The sequence below is a fragment of the Mustelus asterias genome, chromosome 14, assembly GCF_964213995.1.
Source record: "Mustelus asterias chromosome 14, sMusAst1.hap1.1, whole genome shotgun sequence".
Lineage (NCBI taxonomy): Eukaryota > Metazoa > Chordata > Chondrichthyes > Carcharhiniformes > Triakidae > Mustelus > Mustelus asterias.
This window is the reverse complement of record NC_135814.1, coordinates 2,343,637-2,359,680: the sequence shown is the minus strand read 5'-3', so window position 1 is coordinate 2,359,680 and position 16,044 is coordinate 2,343,637. Positions and strand designations below refer to the sequence as shown.

At 47.8% G+C, this 16,044-nt stretch overlaps 1 protein-coding gene across 1 annotated transcript in view; it reads right to left on the bottom strand.

The window, feature by feature from the left end:
* Positions 1-3,499: 3,499 nt before the first annotated feature.
* Positions 3,500-16,044, bottom strand: part of LOC144504067 (SPRY domain-containing protein 3-like) — a 450,173-nt gene continuing 437,628 nt past the window's right edge. Inside the window, exons 9-11 of the mRNA XM_078229230.1 lie at positions 8,855-8,974; positions 7,385-7,542; positions 3,500-3,687 (exon numbers count right to left, since the gene is read on the bottom strand). Coding sequence (XP_078085356.1) covers positions 3,553-3,687; positions 7,385-7,542; positions 8,855-8,974 — 413 coding nt within the window. The 3' untranslated portion in view covers positions 3,500-3,552. The remainder of the gene's footprint in view (positions 3,688-7,384; positions 7,543-8,854; positions 8,975-16,044) is intronic.

Below are 16,044 nucleotides of genomic sequence, written 5' to 3'. Positions count from 1 at the left end.
CTGCTGCTCTTACCCAGTCTGGCCTACATGTGACTCCAGAGCCACAGCAATGTGGTTGACTCTAAACTGCCTTCCAAGCGCAACTAGAGATCGGCAGCGACACCCACGTCCCATGAATAAATAATATTTTTAAAATTCCCTGTTCACTGTTCCAAGCCCATCTGTAATTCCCAAGGGCTTCAAATAAATTCCAAGGATTTGTGTGTTCCAGGAAGACCCAGAAGCCATTGTTCTTTCGATGAGGACCATCAGAGGGTACAGCAGGATATAGGTCAGTTGGAGACTTGGGCAGAGAGATGGCAGATGGAGTTTAATCTGGACAAACGTGAGGTAATGCATTTTGGAAGGTCTAATACAGATAGGAAATATACAGTAAATGGCAGAACCATTATGAGTATTGATAGGCAGAGGGATCTGGGTGTACAGGTACACAGGTCACTGAAAGTGGCAATGCAGGTGGAGAAGGTAGTCAAGGCGGCATACGGCATGCTTGCCTTCATCAGCCAGGGTATTGAGTTTAAAAATTGGCAAGTCATGTTGCAGCTTTATAGAACCTTAGTTAGCCCACACTTGGAATATAGTGTTCAATTCTGGTTGCCACACTGTCAGAAGGATGTGGAGGCTTTGGAGAGGGTACAGAAAAGATTTACCAGGATGTTGCCTGGTATGGAGGGCATTAGCTATGAGGAGAGGTTGTAGAAACTTGGTTTGTTCTCACTGGAACGACGGAGGTTGAGGGGCGACCTGATAGAAGTCTACAAGATTATGAGAGGCATGGACAGAGTGGGTAGTAAGAAGCTTTTTACCAGGATGGAAGAGTCAATTACTAGGGGGCACAGGTTTAAGGTGCGCGGTCTAAGGTTTAAAGGAAATGTACGAGGCAGATTTTGTGCACAGTGAGTAGTGGGTGCCTGGAACTTGTTGTCGGGAGAGGTAGTGGAAACAGATACGGTAGTGACTTTTAAGGGGCATCTTGACAAGTACATGAATAGGATGGGAATGGAGGGATATGGTCCCAGGAAGCGTAGGGGGTTTTATTTAGGTCTGTCAGCATGGTCGGTGCAGGCTTGGAGGGCCGAAGAGCCTGTTCCTGTGCTGTAATTTCCTTTGTTCTTTCGAAGCCAGGAATAAATGTGCTGTTAAAAAAAAAGGGTTGTGAGACCAGCTGTGGAGAAGGGAATCAATCCCCCCTCCCCCCCACAGTGAAATTGACTTCTCCTGTTACTCTCAGGACTTGAAACGGGTCCTCTCACACCTCCAGCTTCTGAGGGAGCGAAAGGGGAATTCTGTCTGCAGAATGGAATGCTGCTGGGATTTGGAAACCTGCCGGGTGTCCAGCGGGCATGGAGATTAAAGTGACCAGGTCACTTGAAAGGTTTCACAGTCCACAGATCGAAATGAAGACTTTGATGAGAGATGCCTGAAATCACCATGCCAGAAGTGATTTTCAGGTTTCTTGCATTTCTTTTTTTTAACTTAGTTCTTTTTTTATTATCAATTACTGGAGGGGATTCCAAGGAACAGGATCTACCAACATTTGGAAAGTCAAGTTCTGATTAGGGACAGTCAGAAGAGCTTTGTGCGTGGGAAGTCACGTCTGAAGAATCTTTTAGAGTTTTTCCAAGAGGTAACCAAGAGGATGGATGAGGGTAGGGCAATAGATGTTGTTTATATGGACTTTAGCAAGGTCTTTAATGAGGTCCCACATGGCAGGCTAGTCTGGAAGGTTAGGTCACATGGGATCCAGGGAGAGCCAACAAATTGGCTTCAGAATTGGCTCGATGGTAGGAAGCAGAGGGTGATGGTCGAAGGTTGTTTCTCGGACTGGAGGCCAGTGACTAGTGGTGTGCCTCAGGAGTTGGTGTTGGGACCCTTGTTATTGGTTATTTATATAAATGATTTGGATGTGAACGTGCAAGGATGGTTAGTAAGTTTGTGGATGATACTAAATTAGGAGGTACCGTTGACAGTGAAGAAGGTTATCAAAAATTACAGGGTGATCTTGATCAGTTGGGGAAATGAGCCGAGGATTGGCAAATGGATTTCAACACTGATAGGTGTGAGGTGTTGCATTTTGGAAAGTCAAACCAGGGTAGGACTTATACAGTGAGTGATAGGGCCCTGGGGTGTGTTGAGGAACAGAGGGACCAAGGAATACAAGTACATAGTTTGTTGAAAGCGGGGTCACAGGTAGACAGGGCGGTGAAGAAGGTGTTTATCACACTGGCCTTCCTCAGTCAGGGCACTGAGAGTAGGAGTCGGGACGTTGTGTTACAGTTGTGTGAGTCGTTGGTGAGGTCACACTTGGAGTATTGTGTACAGTTTAAGTCACCCTGTTTTAGGGAAGACATTGATAAACTGGAAAGAATGTAAGAATTAGGAACTAGGAGCAGGAGTAAGCCATCTGGCTCCTAGAGCGTGCTCCACCATTCAATAAGATCATGGCTAATTTACAAGGATGTTGCCAGGACGAGTGGGGCCTGAGTTATAGGGAGAGGTTGGCCAGGCTAGAACTTTATTCCTTGGAATGTAGGAGAATGAGGGGTGACATTATTGAGGTGTATAAAATCATGAGGAGCATCGATAGGATGAATGTACATAGGGAAGGGGGATTGAAAACTAGATGGCGTAGGTTTATGGTGAGAGGGGAAAGATTTAAAAGGGACCTGAGGGGCAACTTCTTCATGCAGAGGGTGCTGCATATGTGGAATGAGCTGCCAGAGAAAGTGGTTGAGGCAGGTACAATAGGAACTTTTAAAAAGTATTTGGATAAGTACATGGGTGGGGAAGGATTAGAGGGATATGGGCCAAATGCAGGCAATTGGGGCTAGCATGGTTGGCATGGATCTGGTTGGGCTGAAGGGCCTGTTTCCATGCTGTATTGCTGCATGATATTATAATTGTCATATTATTGTTATAATCATAATTCAATATTTAATAAAGTTGTTGTCATTTGTCAATCATTCCCGCCATGTCCAGAATCTGGCTCCGAACCTCAGTGAGAATCTGACTGGTTACAGAAGCTCCCTGTACCACCCCAGCCCGGTGATCCTGGGATGGTGTCCACAGGCAGGGCATTCACTCCCTCCACGCTTATGGCCTGACATCTGTGGTCAAGAGGGATTTTTAACTTTTTTACAATCCTCCACAGAGTGTTTGAGATGTTCTGTGACTTCCTGCCACCTCTCTCGAGCGAACTGCCAGTCAGACATTGCAGCGACCCCTCCCAACCTCCCACTTCTTTCATCAGACAAAGACGCTGGGGGCACCCCCTCCGGAAGTTTGTAACCAGTGTGTTGCCATGGCCACCTCCTGGTTTCCAACCTGAACTGAGACCAACATTGCCACAAACTCGGCAAATTCCAAATCCAAATGGGCTCTCCCAGTCCGCGGATGGCCATTCAGCCCATTGACAGAGTACTGGGAGAACTTGGTTACTGCCCCTCAAAAGGAATTGCTTCAACTCAAAATTAGAACAAAATACTGAAGGAACAAGTTTGAAGTTTCACTCTGTTTATTAATGTTCACCAAATTCGTTTCATCCAGTAAATCTCAGCCACTGAGTGGACAGAAATCCACTTTCACTTTCTCCTCTGAGCTCAGCATCCCAATGGTGGGATAGAAACCACCATGCGGAATCCAACTCTCCTTCTTGCCAATAATCTTCCCATTGCGAGAGAAAAACACCTGGAGGAAGAGGGATTCACAGTCAGAGCATTGGCGTTGGAATCTTTGGGATATTCCGAATAAGGGGAATGTTGTTGGCCTTACCCAACTACCCTCGGTTACTCACTGGCTCAGGTCAGTATCCTCAGCACAGGGTCTAAACTCTCTGCACTGACCTCTCAACCTCCATCACCTTCAAATCAGCTGCTTCCCGAGTACAAACTTGCATCAACCTTTCCCAGTGACAGGGGGTCAGTAACTGGAGGGACACGGACTGAAGGTGATCAGTGAAAGAAGCAGGCAGGAGCTGGGAATTAGGCAAATTACTGCGGATGCTGGAATCAGAAATAAAAAAAGAAAATGCTGGAAAATCTCAGCAGGTCTGACAGCATCTGTGGCGAGAATTGAAATACTGGCTCTATTCTCTCTCCACAGATGCTGCCAGACCTGCTGAGATTTTTCAGCATTTTCTGTTTTTGCAGAAGCTGAGAGTTGTTTCTTACGGTTGGGATGTTGTGATCTGGAAGACTCCAGCTGAGAGGATTCAATAATAACTTTCAAAAGAGAATTCGCTGCAAACTTGAAGGGAAAACTGTTTTCAGAGCTTTGGGAAGAAGGGGACTAATTGGATAGCTCACTCAATGAGTTGGCACACACCCGATGGGCCAAATAGTCTGCATCATATCTATGATTCTATAAAGTTTCTTTGAGATTGGGTCCAGCCTCAAATGTAAAATTCTCGTCTTTTGAGTCATTCGCCAGGGTAGGTGCTGTTGGCAAAAGGACCTCGGATGTCCTAATGTATCACAACCAATGAGATTGCTGGATGAAGTCAAGTGTGGTCAAGAAGCAAACAGATTGATGGGGGAATTGAGTCAGAAAACCAGATACGGATGGCAGGTTTTGTACCCAATCAGCCGACAGCTAGATGAGTCGGGTTGCGAGGGCAATCTGACAGCGTCAGGGCCTCTGCTTTCTGGTCAGCCTCTCCCACATCATCTTTGCAACTTCCTCCAAGACTCGATAACTATGAACCTGCAGAGAAGAATGAGGATGAAGTGGAAATGGTCGACAGCTTCAAGTTTTTTGGTGTCCAGATCACCAACAACCTGTCCTGGTCCCCCCACGCCGACACGATAGTTAAGAAAGCCCCACCAACGCCTCTACTTTCTCAGAAGACTAAGGGATCTCATGGGATAAAGGGGGAGGTGGCTAGATGGGTGGAGAACTGGCTTGGTCATAGAAGACAGAGGGTGGTAGTGGAAGGGTCTTTTTCCGGCTGGAGGCCCGTGACTAGTGGTGTACCGCAGGGCTCTGTATTGGGACCTCTGCTGTTTGTGATTTATATAAATGATCTGGAAGAAGGAGTAACTAGGGTGATCAGTAAGTTTGCGGACGACACAAAACTGGCAGGACTTGCAGATAGTAAGGAACATTGTCAGAGGCTACATAAGGATATAGATAGGCTGGAAATTTGGGCAAGGAAATGGCAGATGGAGTTCAATCCTGATAAATGCGAAGTGATGCATTTTGGTGGGAATAATGTAGGGAGGAGCTACACGATAAATGGAAGAACCATAAAGGGTGTAGAGACGCAGAGGGACCTGGGTGTGCAAGTCCACAGAACTTTGAAGGTGACGTCACAGGTGGAGAAGGTGGTGAAGAAGGCATATGGCATGCTTGCCTTTATAGGACGGGGCATAGAGTATAAAAGTTGGGGTCTGATGTTGCAGATGTATAGAACGTTGGTTCGGCCGCATTTGGAATACTGCGTCCAGTTCTGGTCGCCACACTACCAGAAGGACGTGGAGGCTTTGGAGAGAGTACAGAGGAGGTTTACCAGGATGTTGCCTGGTATGGAGGGGCTTGGTTATGAGGAGAGATTGGGGAAACTGGGGTTGTTCTCCTTGGAAAGACGGAGGATGAGGGGAGACTTAATAGAGGTGTATAAAATTATGAAAGGCATAGATAGGGTGAACGGTGGGAAGCTTTTCCCCGGGTCGGTGGTGACGTTCACGAGGGGTCATAGGTTCAAGGTGAAGGGGGGGAGGTTTAACACAGATATCAGAAGGACATATTTTACACAGAGGGTGGTGGGGACCTGGAATGTGTTGCCGGGCAAGGTGGTGGAGGCGGACACACTGGGAACGTTTAAGACTTATCTAGACAGCTATATGAACGGAGTGGGAATGGAGGGATACAAAAGAGTGGTCTAGTTTGGACCAGGGAGCGGCGCGGGCTAATTGTTCTTTGTTTCTCGTTTCAAGGCTTCATTCTATGATCATCTTGCTGGTGCCAGTACAGAGCGAGACTGCGGATAGTTGGGAACCTGTCTCGGGGGCAGGGAATTCAGATGGTGTTCGTAAAGCAGAAGGGGAAATGAATAGGGTTGGGAAGCATTTTCTGATCTGGGCCAGTGTGATCTCCTGGACTCGTTTCGATCGCCTCAGGGGGTCGGAGAGGAATTTCCCAGATTTTTTTTCCCCATATTGGCCCTGGGGTTTTCACTCTGGGTTTTCGCCTCTCCCTGGAGATCACATGGTCTGGAATGGCGGGGTGGGGGTGAGTTAATAGGTTGTGATGAACAAAGCATTGTAGCTGTGAGGGACAGCTCGGTGGATAGGATATTAGGATGTAGATAGGCTGGAAAATTGGGCGGGGATCCTGGATTCAGGATTCAATCCTGGACCGGGGAGCGGCGCGGGCTTGGAGGGCCGAAGGGCCTGTTCCTGTGCTGTATTGTTCTTTGTTCTTTGTTTGTTCTTTGAAATTTGGCATGTCCACTATGACTCTCACCAAACTTTACAGATGCACCATAGAAAGCATCCTTTCTGGTTGTATCACAGCTTGGTATGGCTCCTGCTCTACCCAAGACCACAAGAAACTACCAAGGGTCGTGAATGAAGCCCAGTCCATCACTCAAACCAGCCTCCCATCCTTTGATTCTGTCTACACTTCCCATTGCCTCGGAAAAGCAGCCAGCATAATTAAGGCCCCCCCGCATCCCAGACATTCTCTCTTCCACCTTCTTCCATTGGAAAAAAAATACAAAAGTCTGCGGACATGTACCAACTGATTCAAGAACAGCTTCTTCCCTGCTGCTGTCAGACTTTTGAATGGAACTACCTCACACTAAGTTGATCTCTCTCTACACCCTAGCTATGACTATAACACTACATTCTACACTCTCTCCTTCCCTTCTTCCCTATGTACTCTATGAATGGTATGCTTTGTCTATAAGAAACAATCCTTTTCACTGCATCTGAATACATGTAACAATAATAAATCAAATCAAATCAAATCGAAAAATTGGCTGGCAGAAAGCAATCTCCAAAAATGCCTCTTTTTTGAATGGCAGCAAATAGCGAATGCAGCCCCGGAGGCGGGGGAGGGCGGGGGAGGGCGGGGGGGGAGGGGTGGGGCGGGGGGGGGGAGGGCGGGGGGGGAGGGCGAGGGGGGGGGGCGGGGGGGAGGGTAGGGGGGAGGGGGGAGGGGGGAGGGGGGGGTGAGGAGGGAGTGGGGGGGTGGAGGGGTGGGGCGGGGGGGAGGGCGGGGGGGAGGGCGGCGGGGGGGGCGAGGAGGGAGTGGGGGGGTGGAGGGCTGGGGCGGGGGGGAGGAGAGGGTGGGAGTGGGGGGTATAATTATTAAAAAAGGAAACATGGACACACTCGTCAGAAGTTTCCAGAAGATCTGGCTCTGTGCTCAGATTGTGACTCACCACAGCTCTCTGTGAATGTTGTGGAATCGCTCCACATCGCTCATCATCATCTTCATCCTCTTCTTCCGAGTCGGTGCAGTACAACACGGCGCCACGTAGCTCTCTCAGCCTCTCCTTGCACCGCTCGAAACACTCTTTCCCATCACTCTCACACTCCCCTGAATCACAGAGTGGAGAAAGAGACGCTCAGAGAGTGAGTATTCCTGCACATTCGGTGATTGGTTGTGAATCAATAAGGTGACAATAGGTACAGTTCCCTCCCTCCAGCCCCACCCTCGATGGGTTTCAGTGACGACTCTTACTGGGGGTGTGAAAGTGGAGACGAGGGGGTGGGGGAGGATTTTCCGACCTGTTTTTGGTGGGTGAGGGTTGGCAGAGGGGGATGGAACGAGAGTCCCACAACGGCACTGACACCAATGCAATTTCCCCTCAATGGATTCCCCCCTCCGGCCAATGATATCACAAAGTTGGGATCCCCATTTACATCTAATTACCAATGCAGATCAGTTATTTCCACCTGATAGTACCCGCCCCCCCCCCATGTTTGACTCTCCAATCACATGAGCCAATCACAACAGGTCCTGAAGGACGTACACCTGTTCAACATAACCCTCTGGGGACACACAGGTAAATACAGCCTCCTGGGGTGAATGGTCAAGCCTGGGTAACACCCTGGCACTGCCCCATGCCACTGTCCCCGAGGGGATTCTGTGGTGGGGAGGAAGGGGGTTTCTATTCTCTGATTTTGGGCATCCCCGATTATTGAAGAGTCTGTATTGCTGGCGGGGTGGACTCAGAGTGCCCTCCCCCCCCCGCCCCATCCCCCTCCCACAGCACATTATGGTGGGACTCACACCTTCACCTTTATTTAAGGATGTCTGAAAATATGGTGTGAAAATTGGGCAGTGCAGCCAGCAAACTCAATCCCACTTTTCCCACCCAAGCTGACACTAAAATAAATCAGAAACTTCCAGCCTGTGACCTTTATCATTGTCACTGGGTCAAAATCCTGGAACTCCCTCCCTAACAGTGCTGTGGGTGTACCTTCTAGAAGGCAGCTCGCCACCACCTTCTCAAGGGCAAGTAAGGATGGGCAATAAATGCTGGCCAGCCAGTGATGCCCACATCCTGTGAAATAATAAATTTAAACAGGTGGGGAATATTCCATCGCACTCTTGACTTGTGCCTTCTCGACGGTGGACAGACTTTGGGGCGTCAAGAGGTGAGTTACTCGCCGCAGGGTTCCCAGCCGCTCACATGTTCTTGCAGCCATTGTATTTATCTGGCTGGGTCCAGTTCAGTTTCTGGTCAATGATGATCCCCCAGGATGTTGATAGTGAGGAAGAGAATTCAGGACATGGCAGCCAGACTGAGGAATGGACAGAGCGTCCTTCTTCCGGAATGTTTTGTGTTCCTGGCTAAGGGGATGTGCAGGGAATGGGCAAGCGGAGTTTTGAGGGAAGTACACACCTTCACTATCCAGGTGAAAGTCTCGGGGGAACATGATTCCACAGCCCATGATGTCTCCCTTGTAACAGCGAGGTCCAAATGGATCTCCCACACCGCTGCCATAGAAAATCTTCCCATCATCTGAAAGGCAAGAGTCAGGAATAATGAGTAAAAAACAAATTATTTATTCCTGAGGAATTTGCACGAATCTCTGATGTAATTTCTATGTCAGCACGCTTTTAAAGATGTTGTGAGAATGTGCCTCGTTTTCTTTCAAGATACAATTTCTAATCTTTCTTTTTCTATTGGATTTTTAAAAAAACAAAAATTCTTTGAAGCAACAGGGATTGTCAGATGGTTACAATATACAAACTGGCATTTCAGCAAGTGAGATGAAATAGAACACTCCACCCCCTGGGGAGCACGAACCATCCCATCGACTGACTTTCCCTTATCCTTCAACTTTTCACATGCTTCTGAGCTAAGACGTCAAAATGTAACTCTCTGTTCTAAAAACAACTGAAGCAGACATGGGCCAATAGAATTTCTCTGGGATAGACAGTCATCAAGGCAGTTTAAAGATTATTACCAAGCGGGAGGGAAGCCAGAAAGAAATGTGTGTGTGAGTGTAAGTGTGTGAATTAGTGAGTCTGTGTGCATGTAAATGTCTGAGTGTGTGAGCTTGTCTGTGTGTGTGAGTGAATAAGTGTGTGAGACAGTGTGTGTGAGTCTATGTGCGTGTGTGTAAATGAGTGTGTGTGTGTGTGTGTGTGAGTCCATGAACCTGTGTCTGTGCAAATATGTGAGTGTGAGTCTGTGTGTGTAAATGTGAGTGTGTGAGTTTGTGAGCCTGTGTGTCAAAGAGTGAGTGTGAGCACATTAGGGTGTGAGCCTGTTTGTGTAAATGTGAGTTTATGAGTCTGTGAATTTGTGTGTATGTAAATGTGTGTGTGTGTGTGTGTGTGTGAGGATGTGTGTGAGGATGTGTGAGGACGTGAAAGTGTGAGGGTGTGTGTGGATGTGTGTATGTGTATGAGGGTGTGTGTGTGAGGATGTGTGGATGTGTGTGAGGATGTGTGTGTGTGTGTGAGTGTGTGTGAGGATGTGTGTGAGGATGTGTGAGGACGTGAAAGTGTGAGGGTGTGTGTGGATGTGTGTATGTGTATGAGGGTGTGTGTGTGAGGATGTGTGGATGTGTGTGAGGATGTGTGTGTGTGTGTGAGTGTGTGTGAGGATGTGTGTATGTGTATGAGGGTGTGTGTGTGAGGATGTGTGTGAGGATGTGTGTGTGTGAGGATGTGTGTGTGTGAGGATGTGTGTGTGTGTGTGTGTGAGGATGTGTGTGTGTGTGTGTGAGGACGTGAAAGTGTGAGGGTGTGTGTGTGAGGATGTGTGTATGTGTGTGAAGGTGTGTGTGTGTGTGTGTGTGAGTGTGTGAGGATGTGTGTATGTGTATGAGGGTGTGTGTGTGAGGATGTGTGTATGTGTGTGAGGGTGTGTGTGTGTGAGGGTGTGTGTGTGTGAGGATGTGTGTGTGTAAATGTGTGAGGGCGTGTGTTTGAGGATGTGTGTCTGTGTGTGAGGGTGTGTGTGTGTGAGGATGTGTGTGTGTAAATGTGTGAGGGCGTGTGTTTGAGGATGTGTGTGTGTGTGTGTGAGGGTGTGTGTGTGTGAGGGTGTGTGTGTGTGAGGATGTGTGTGTGTAAATGTGTGAGGGCGTGTGTTTGAGGATGTGTGTCTGTGTGTGAGGGTGTGTGTGTGTGAGGATGTGTGTGTGTAAATGTGTGAGGGCGTGTGTTTGAGGATGTGTGTCTGTGTGTGAGGGTGTGTGTGTAAATGTGTGAGGGCGTGTGTTTGAGGATGTGTGTCTGTGTGTGAGGGTGTGTGTGTGTAAATGTGTGAGGGCGTGTGTTTGAGGATGTGTGTGTGTGTGTGAGGGTGTGTGTGTGTGAGGGTGTGTGTGTGTAAATGTGTGAGGGCGTGTGTTTGAGGATGTGTGTGTGTGTGTGAGGGTGTGTGTGTGTGAGGATGTGTGTGTGTAAATGTGTGAGGGCGTGTGTTTGAGGATGTGTGTGTGTGTGTGAGGGTGTGTGTGTGTGAGGATGTGTGTGTGTAAATGTGTGAGGGCGTGTGTTTGAGGATGTGTGTGTGTGTGTGAGGGTGTGTGTGTGTGTGAGGATGTGTGTGTGTAAATGTGTGAGGGTGTGAGTGTGTGAGTGACAGGAGGAATCGAGTGAGCAGTCACAGTGCTGCTGGAGGGGGAGCTGGAATGAGGAGCAGTCTGTGCTGGGTGAACATTTGCCGTGAGGTGTCAGTGTTATCCATCTATCACAGGGGAGAGGGGGATATGGGATCTTGAATAAAGCCATTCTTCATTCCAGGAACTTGGCAGCAAGCGGAACTCTGTGACAAGCCAAGAAACCCTGAGGCATCTTCTGAGAGAGAGAGCGAGAGAGACAGAGAGTGAGAGAGAAACAGAGAGTGTGAGAGAGAGAGAGACAGAGAGAGGGAGACAGAGAGAGAGACACAGAGAGAGAGAGGGGGAGAGACAGAGAGTGTGTGAGAGAGAGAGAGAGAGAGAAAGACACAGAGAGAGAGACACACACAGAGAGAGCGAGAGAGACAGAGAGAGAGAAAGTTTGGAAATGATCTCTGACTCTCAGTAACTGCTGAGGGCCCTTGGGCGTTGGAGAGCTGTGCTGGCAAAGACACGGACTCTCACTGTCACAAAGTGACACATACTCTATCCAAAGCAAAATCCAGCTTTCATTTCAGTCCCTTCAGTGAGGGGATACTGATTGTTGCCCTAACCAGCCCCACCAGTCCAGCCTGTTCACAAGTCATCCAGCTCCCTCGAACTCTACTCTCTCACAGTTAGACCACGAGGCAGGCACAGCAAGCAATTAGGACAGCAAACAGTCTTTATTGCAAGGAGGTTGGAGAAGAGTGAGGAAGTCTTGCTGCATTGTCCCCCTTCAAGACACTCACCATCCTGACATGGAAATATATCGCCGTTCCTTCACTGTCGCTGGGTCAAAATCCTGGACTGCCTCCCTAACAGCACTGTGGGTGTACCTACACCACATGGACTGCAGCGGGTCCAAGAAAGCAGCTCACCACCACCTTCAGTTAGACATGGGCAATAATTGCTGGTCCTGGCAAAGTCCACATCAAGGGAATGAGTAAAACTTGGCTTTCCTGCAACACCACATGTGGAGTAAGGTGTGCAGTTTTAGTCTGTACCTGGGGTTTGTAAACTTGTCTTAAAGATTCACAAGTTTCCGGTGAAGAGTGTTCCATTCTCGGCACAGAGTGAGTTGGATAGGCTGACTGGAGTTTGAAAATGAGAGGTGATCTCATTCACAGGGAAAAGTATGACAGGGTCGATGCTGAGAAAATGTTTCTCCCAATCCTGGGTGTCTAGAACGAGGAGTGGAATTTTCCTTTCTGCCCGCCATGGGAATCGCAGCGGGCAGGACACAGACCATGCAAAGATCCACTGACCTCGGACAGGACTTTCCGGTTTTGGGGTGAGCACGGCCGGAAAATCTCATCTGGAGTCACCAGAACAAGTGGCGGCCATTCAGCCCATCAAACCTGTTGCAGAAGACCAGGGGGAGAAATAGGACGAAATTAAACATCTGTTTCAAAGTGGAGCAGCACAGCAGCACAGTGGTTAGTGCTGCTGCCTCACAGCACCAGGGATCTGAGTTCAATTCCAGCCTCAGGTCACTGTGTGGAGTTTGCACGTTCTCCCCGTGTCTGCGTGGGTTTCCTCCAGGTGCTCTGGTTTCCTCCCACAGTCTAAAGATGTGCAGGTTTGGTGGATTGCCCATGCTAAATTGCCCCTTGGTGTCAGGGGAATTAGCAGGATAAATATATGGGATTACGGGGGTAGGGCTTGGGTGGAATTGTTGTCAGTGCAGGTGCGATGGTCCAAATGGCTGCTTACTGCACTGTAGGGATTCTATGATTTTATGAGATAGCAGAGACAGATGGGCTGAAAGGCTTTTGTCTGTGAGATTTGATGATTTTGGGGGCTCGAATAAACCCTTTTCTCCCAAATAGATCTTTCTGAAAGCCTCATTCATGTTGTTATTAGCTTGATTGTTCCAACAGCTTACTGGCTGACTGCCACATTTATCATCTGCTGCTGTTGGAGGAGGTGAGTTACTCACTGCAGGATTCCCAGCCTTCGACCTGCTCCGGAGCCACAGTATTCATACAGATAATTCATTTCAGTTTCTGGACAATGGTAACTCCATTGAATGTCAAAGATGGTTAGATCCTCCCTTGCTGGAGAAGGTCATGCCTGGCACACCTATGGTATAAATGTTACTTGCCACGTGTCAGTCCAAACCTGGATATTGTCCAAGTCTTGCTGTATTTGGATATGGACTGCTTCAGTATCACAAATGATACTGAACATCGTGTAATCATCAGCGAACATCCCCATTTCTGACCTTATGACGGAAGGTGATTGATGAAGCAGCTGAAGATGGTTGGGTCGAGGACACTGACCCTGAGGGACTCCTGCAGTGATGTCCTGGAGCTGAGATGATTGACCTCCAATCACCACAACCATAGAACATAGAACATTACAGCACAGTACAGGCCCTTCGGCCCTCGATGTTGCGCCGACCAGTGAAACCAATCTAAAGCCCCTCTAATCTACACTATTCCAATATCATCCATATGTTTATCCAATGACCATTTAAATGCTCTTTTAATGTTGACGAGTCCACTACTGCTGCAGGCAGGGCATTCCACACCCTTACTACTCTCTGAGTAAAGAACCTACCTCTAACTTCTGTCCCATATCTATCACCCCTCAATTTAAAGCTATGTCCCCTCGTGCCATCCGAGGAAAAAGGCTCTCACTATCCACCCTATCTAATCCTCTGATCATCTTGTATGCCTCTATTAAGTCACCTCTTAACCTTCTTCTCTCTAACGAAAACAACCTCAAGTCCCTCAGCCTTTCCTCATACGATCTTCCCACCATACCAGGCAACATCCTGGTAAATCTCCTCTGCACCCTTTCCAACGCTTCCACATCTTTCCTATAATGCGGCGACCAGAACTGTACGCAATACTCCAAGTGCAACCGCACCAGAGTTTTGTGCAGTTGCAGCATGACCTCCTGGCTCCGAAACTCAATCCCTCTACCAATAAAAGCTAACACTCTGTACGTCTTCTTAACAACCCTATCAATCTGGGTGCCAACTTTCAGGGATCTATGCACATGGACACCCAAATCCCTCTGTTCATCCACACTACCAAGTATCTTACCATGAGCCCAGTACCATCTTCCTATGTGCCAGGTATGACTCCAACCAGTGGAAGGTTTTCCTGATTCCCATTGACTCCAGTTTTTCTAGGGCTCCATGATGCCACACTCAGTCAAATGCTGTCTTGATGTCAAGGGCAGTCACTCTCAACTCATCTCTGGAATTCAGTCCATGTTTGAACCAAGGCTATGATGATGTTAGGAGCTGAGTGACGCTGGCGAAATGCAAACTGGGCATCACTGAGCAGGTTATTGCTGAGCAGGTGCTGCTTGATAGCACTGTTGATGACCCCTTCCATCACTTTAGTGATGATTGAGAGTAGACTGATGGGGCAGTAATTGGCTGGGTTGGATTTGTCCTGCTTTTTGTGTACAGGCTATACCTGGGAAATTTACATTGTCAGGTAGATGCCAGTTGCCAGTGTTATAGTTTTACTGGAAGAGCTTGGCTGGGGGAGTGGAACGTTCTGGATCTCAAGTCTTTGGTACTATTTTGGGAATATTGTCAGGGCCCATTGCCTTTGTAATACCCAGTGCCTCCAGCTGTTCCTTGATACCATGTGGAGTGAGAATTGGTGCAGACTGACATCTGTGATGCTGGGGACCTCTGGAGGGAACCAGACTGGATCATCCACTCGGCACTTCTGCCTGAAGATTGCTGCGAATATCTTTTGCATTGGTGTGCTGGGCTCCTCCATCATTGAGGATGGGGATATTTGTTGGGCCTCCTCCTCCAGTGAGTTGTTTAATTTTCCACCACTGTTCACGGCTGGATGTGGCAGGACTGCAGAGCTGCTGCTCATGTTCAGGTAAAGTGACAGGATTTCCAAAGAAAACCTGTTTTTGAGACCTCTGAGAATGTTCTCTGCCTCTGGTGCCCTCATATGGTTTACTTGAGAATTGTCTTGTTCTCTTTCAGATCTTTACTGGGGGTTTCTGAGCCTCTTTCTAGGTCCTGTGCTCCACAACTTGAAGATTAAAATATTTATAAGACCATAAGACATAGGAGCAGAATTAGGCCACTCGGCCCATCGAGTCTGCTCTGCCATTTAATCATGGCTGATATTTTTCTCATCCCCATTCTCCTGCCTTTTCCCCATAACCCCTGATCCCCTTATTAATCAAGAACTTATCTATCTCTGTCTTAAAGACCTGGCCTCCACAGCCTTCTGCGGCAAAGAGTTCCACAGATTCACCACTCTTTGGCTGAAGAAATTCCTCCTCATCTCTGATTTAAAGGATTGTCCGTTTAGCCCGAGGTTGTGCCCTCTGGTTCTAGTGGGTTCCAGAACTAGAACCTTCTGGTTCTAGTTCTAGCTTCTATCAAAGGCTTTTACTGTTTCCTCACAGCTGGTTGAGGATTCATCAATGCACTGCATTAGGATTACTTCATCAGCAAGTTAACAATCCAATATTGAAAAGTATTAATCTGGACTTTTTCTGATTTTCTACTTAGGCCTGACAGTCCAGGAGATTAAAAAGTCTCTTCTCCAGACACTCAATTTTCTGTGGGGTTTGGCTGTTGAATGAGTTCAAAATGATTTGGTAAATTGTATTTTTGATCCATGGTTCAAATTGTTCAAGTGTAGGTTCAGCTTTTGTTTGTAAAGTTTTGTCAGTTTTGAGAGCTCCCACTCCAGAGGTATTTGTGTTCAGTTTTGAGAAAATGTTAACGATTGGCTGCTGGGATCGCCTGGTTGCAGATGTCTCTGTTTCATTGCTGTGCTGCAGGGTTGAGAAAACATTCAATCTGCTCTTTACAGCTGATTCCTTAGTTGTGATTCTATCGGATTGATTTGTTTTTTTTTTCTCAGCGTCAGTTTGGACCCCACTTGTACAATTGTCGACTCGGGAATCTGTATTGCAGAGTTTTTAAACCGGAATTTAACCTTTCTTGTGGAAGTCAGTGTAGAAATCCCAT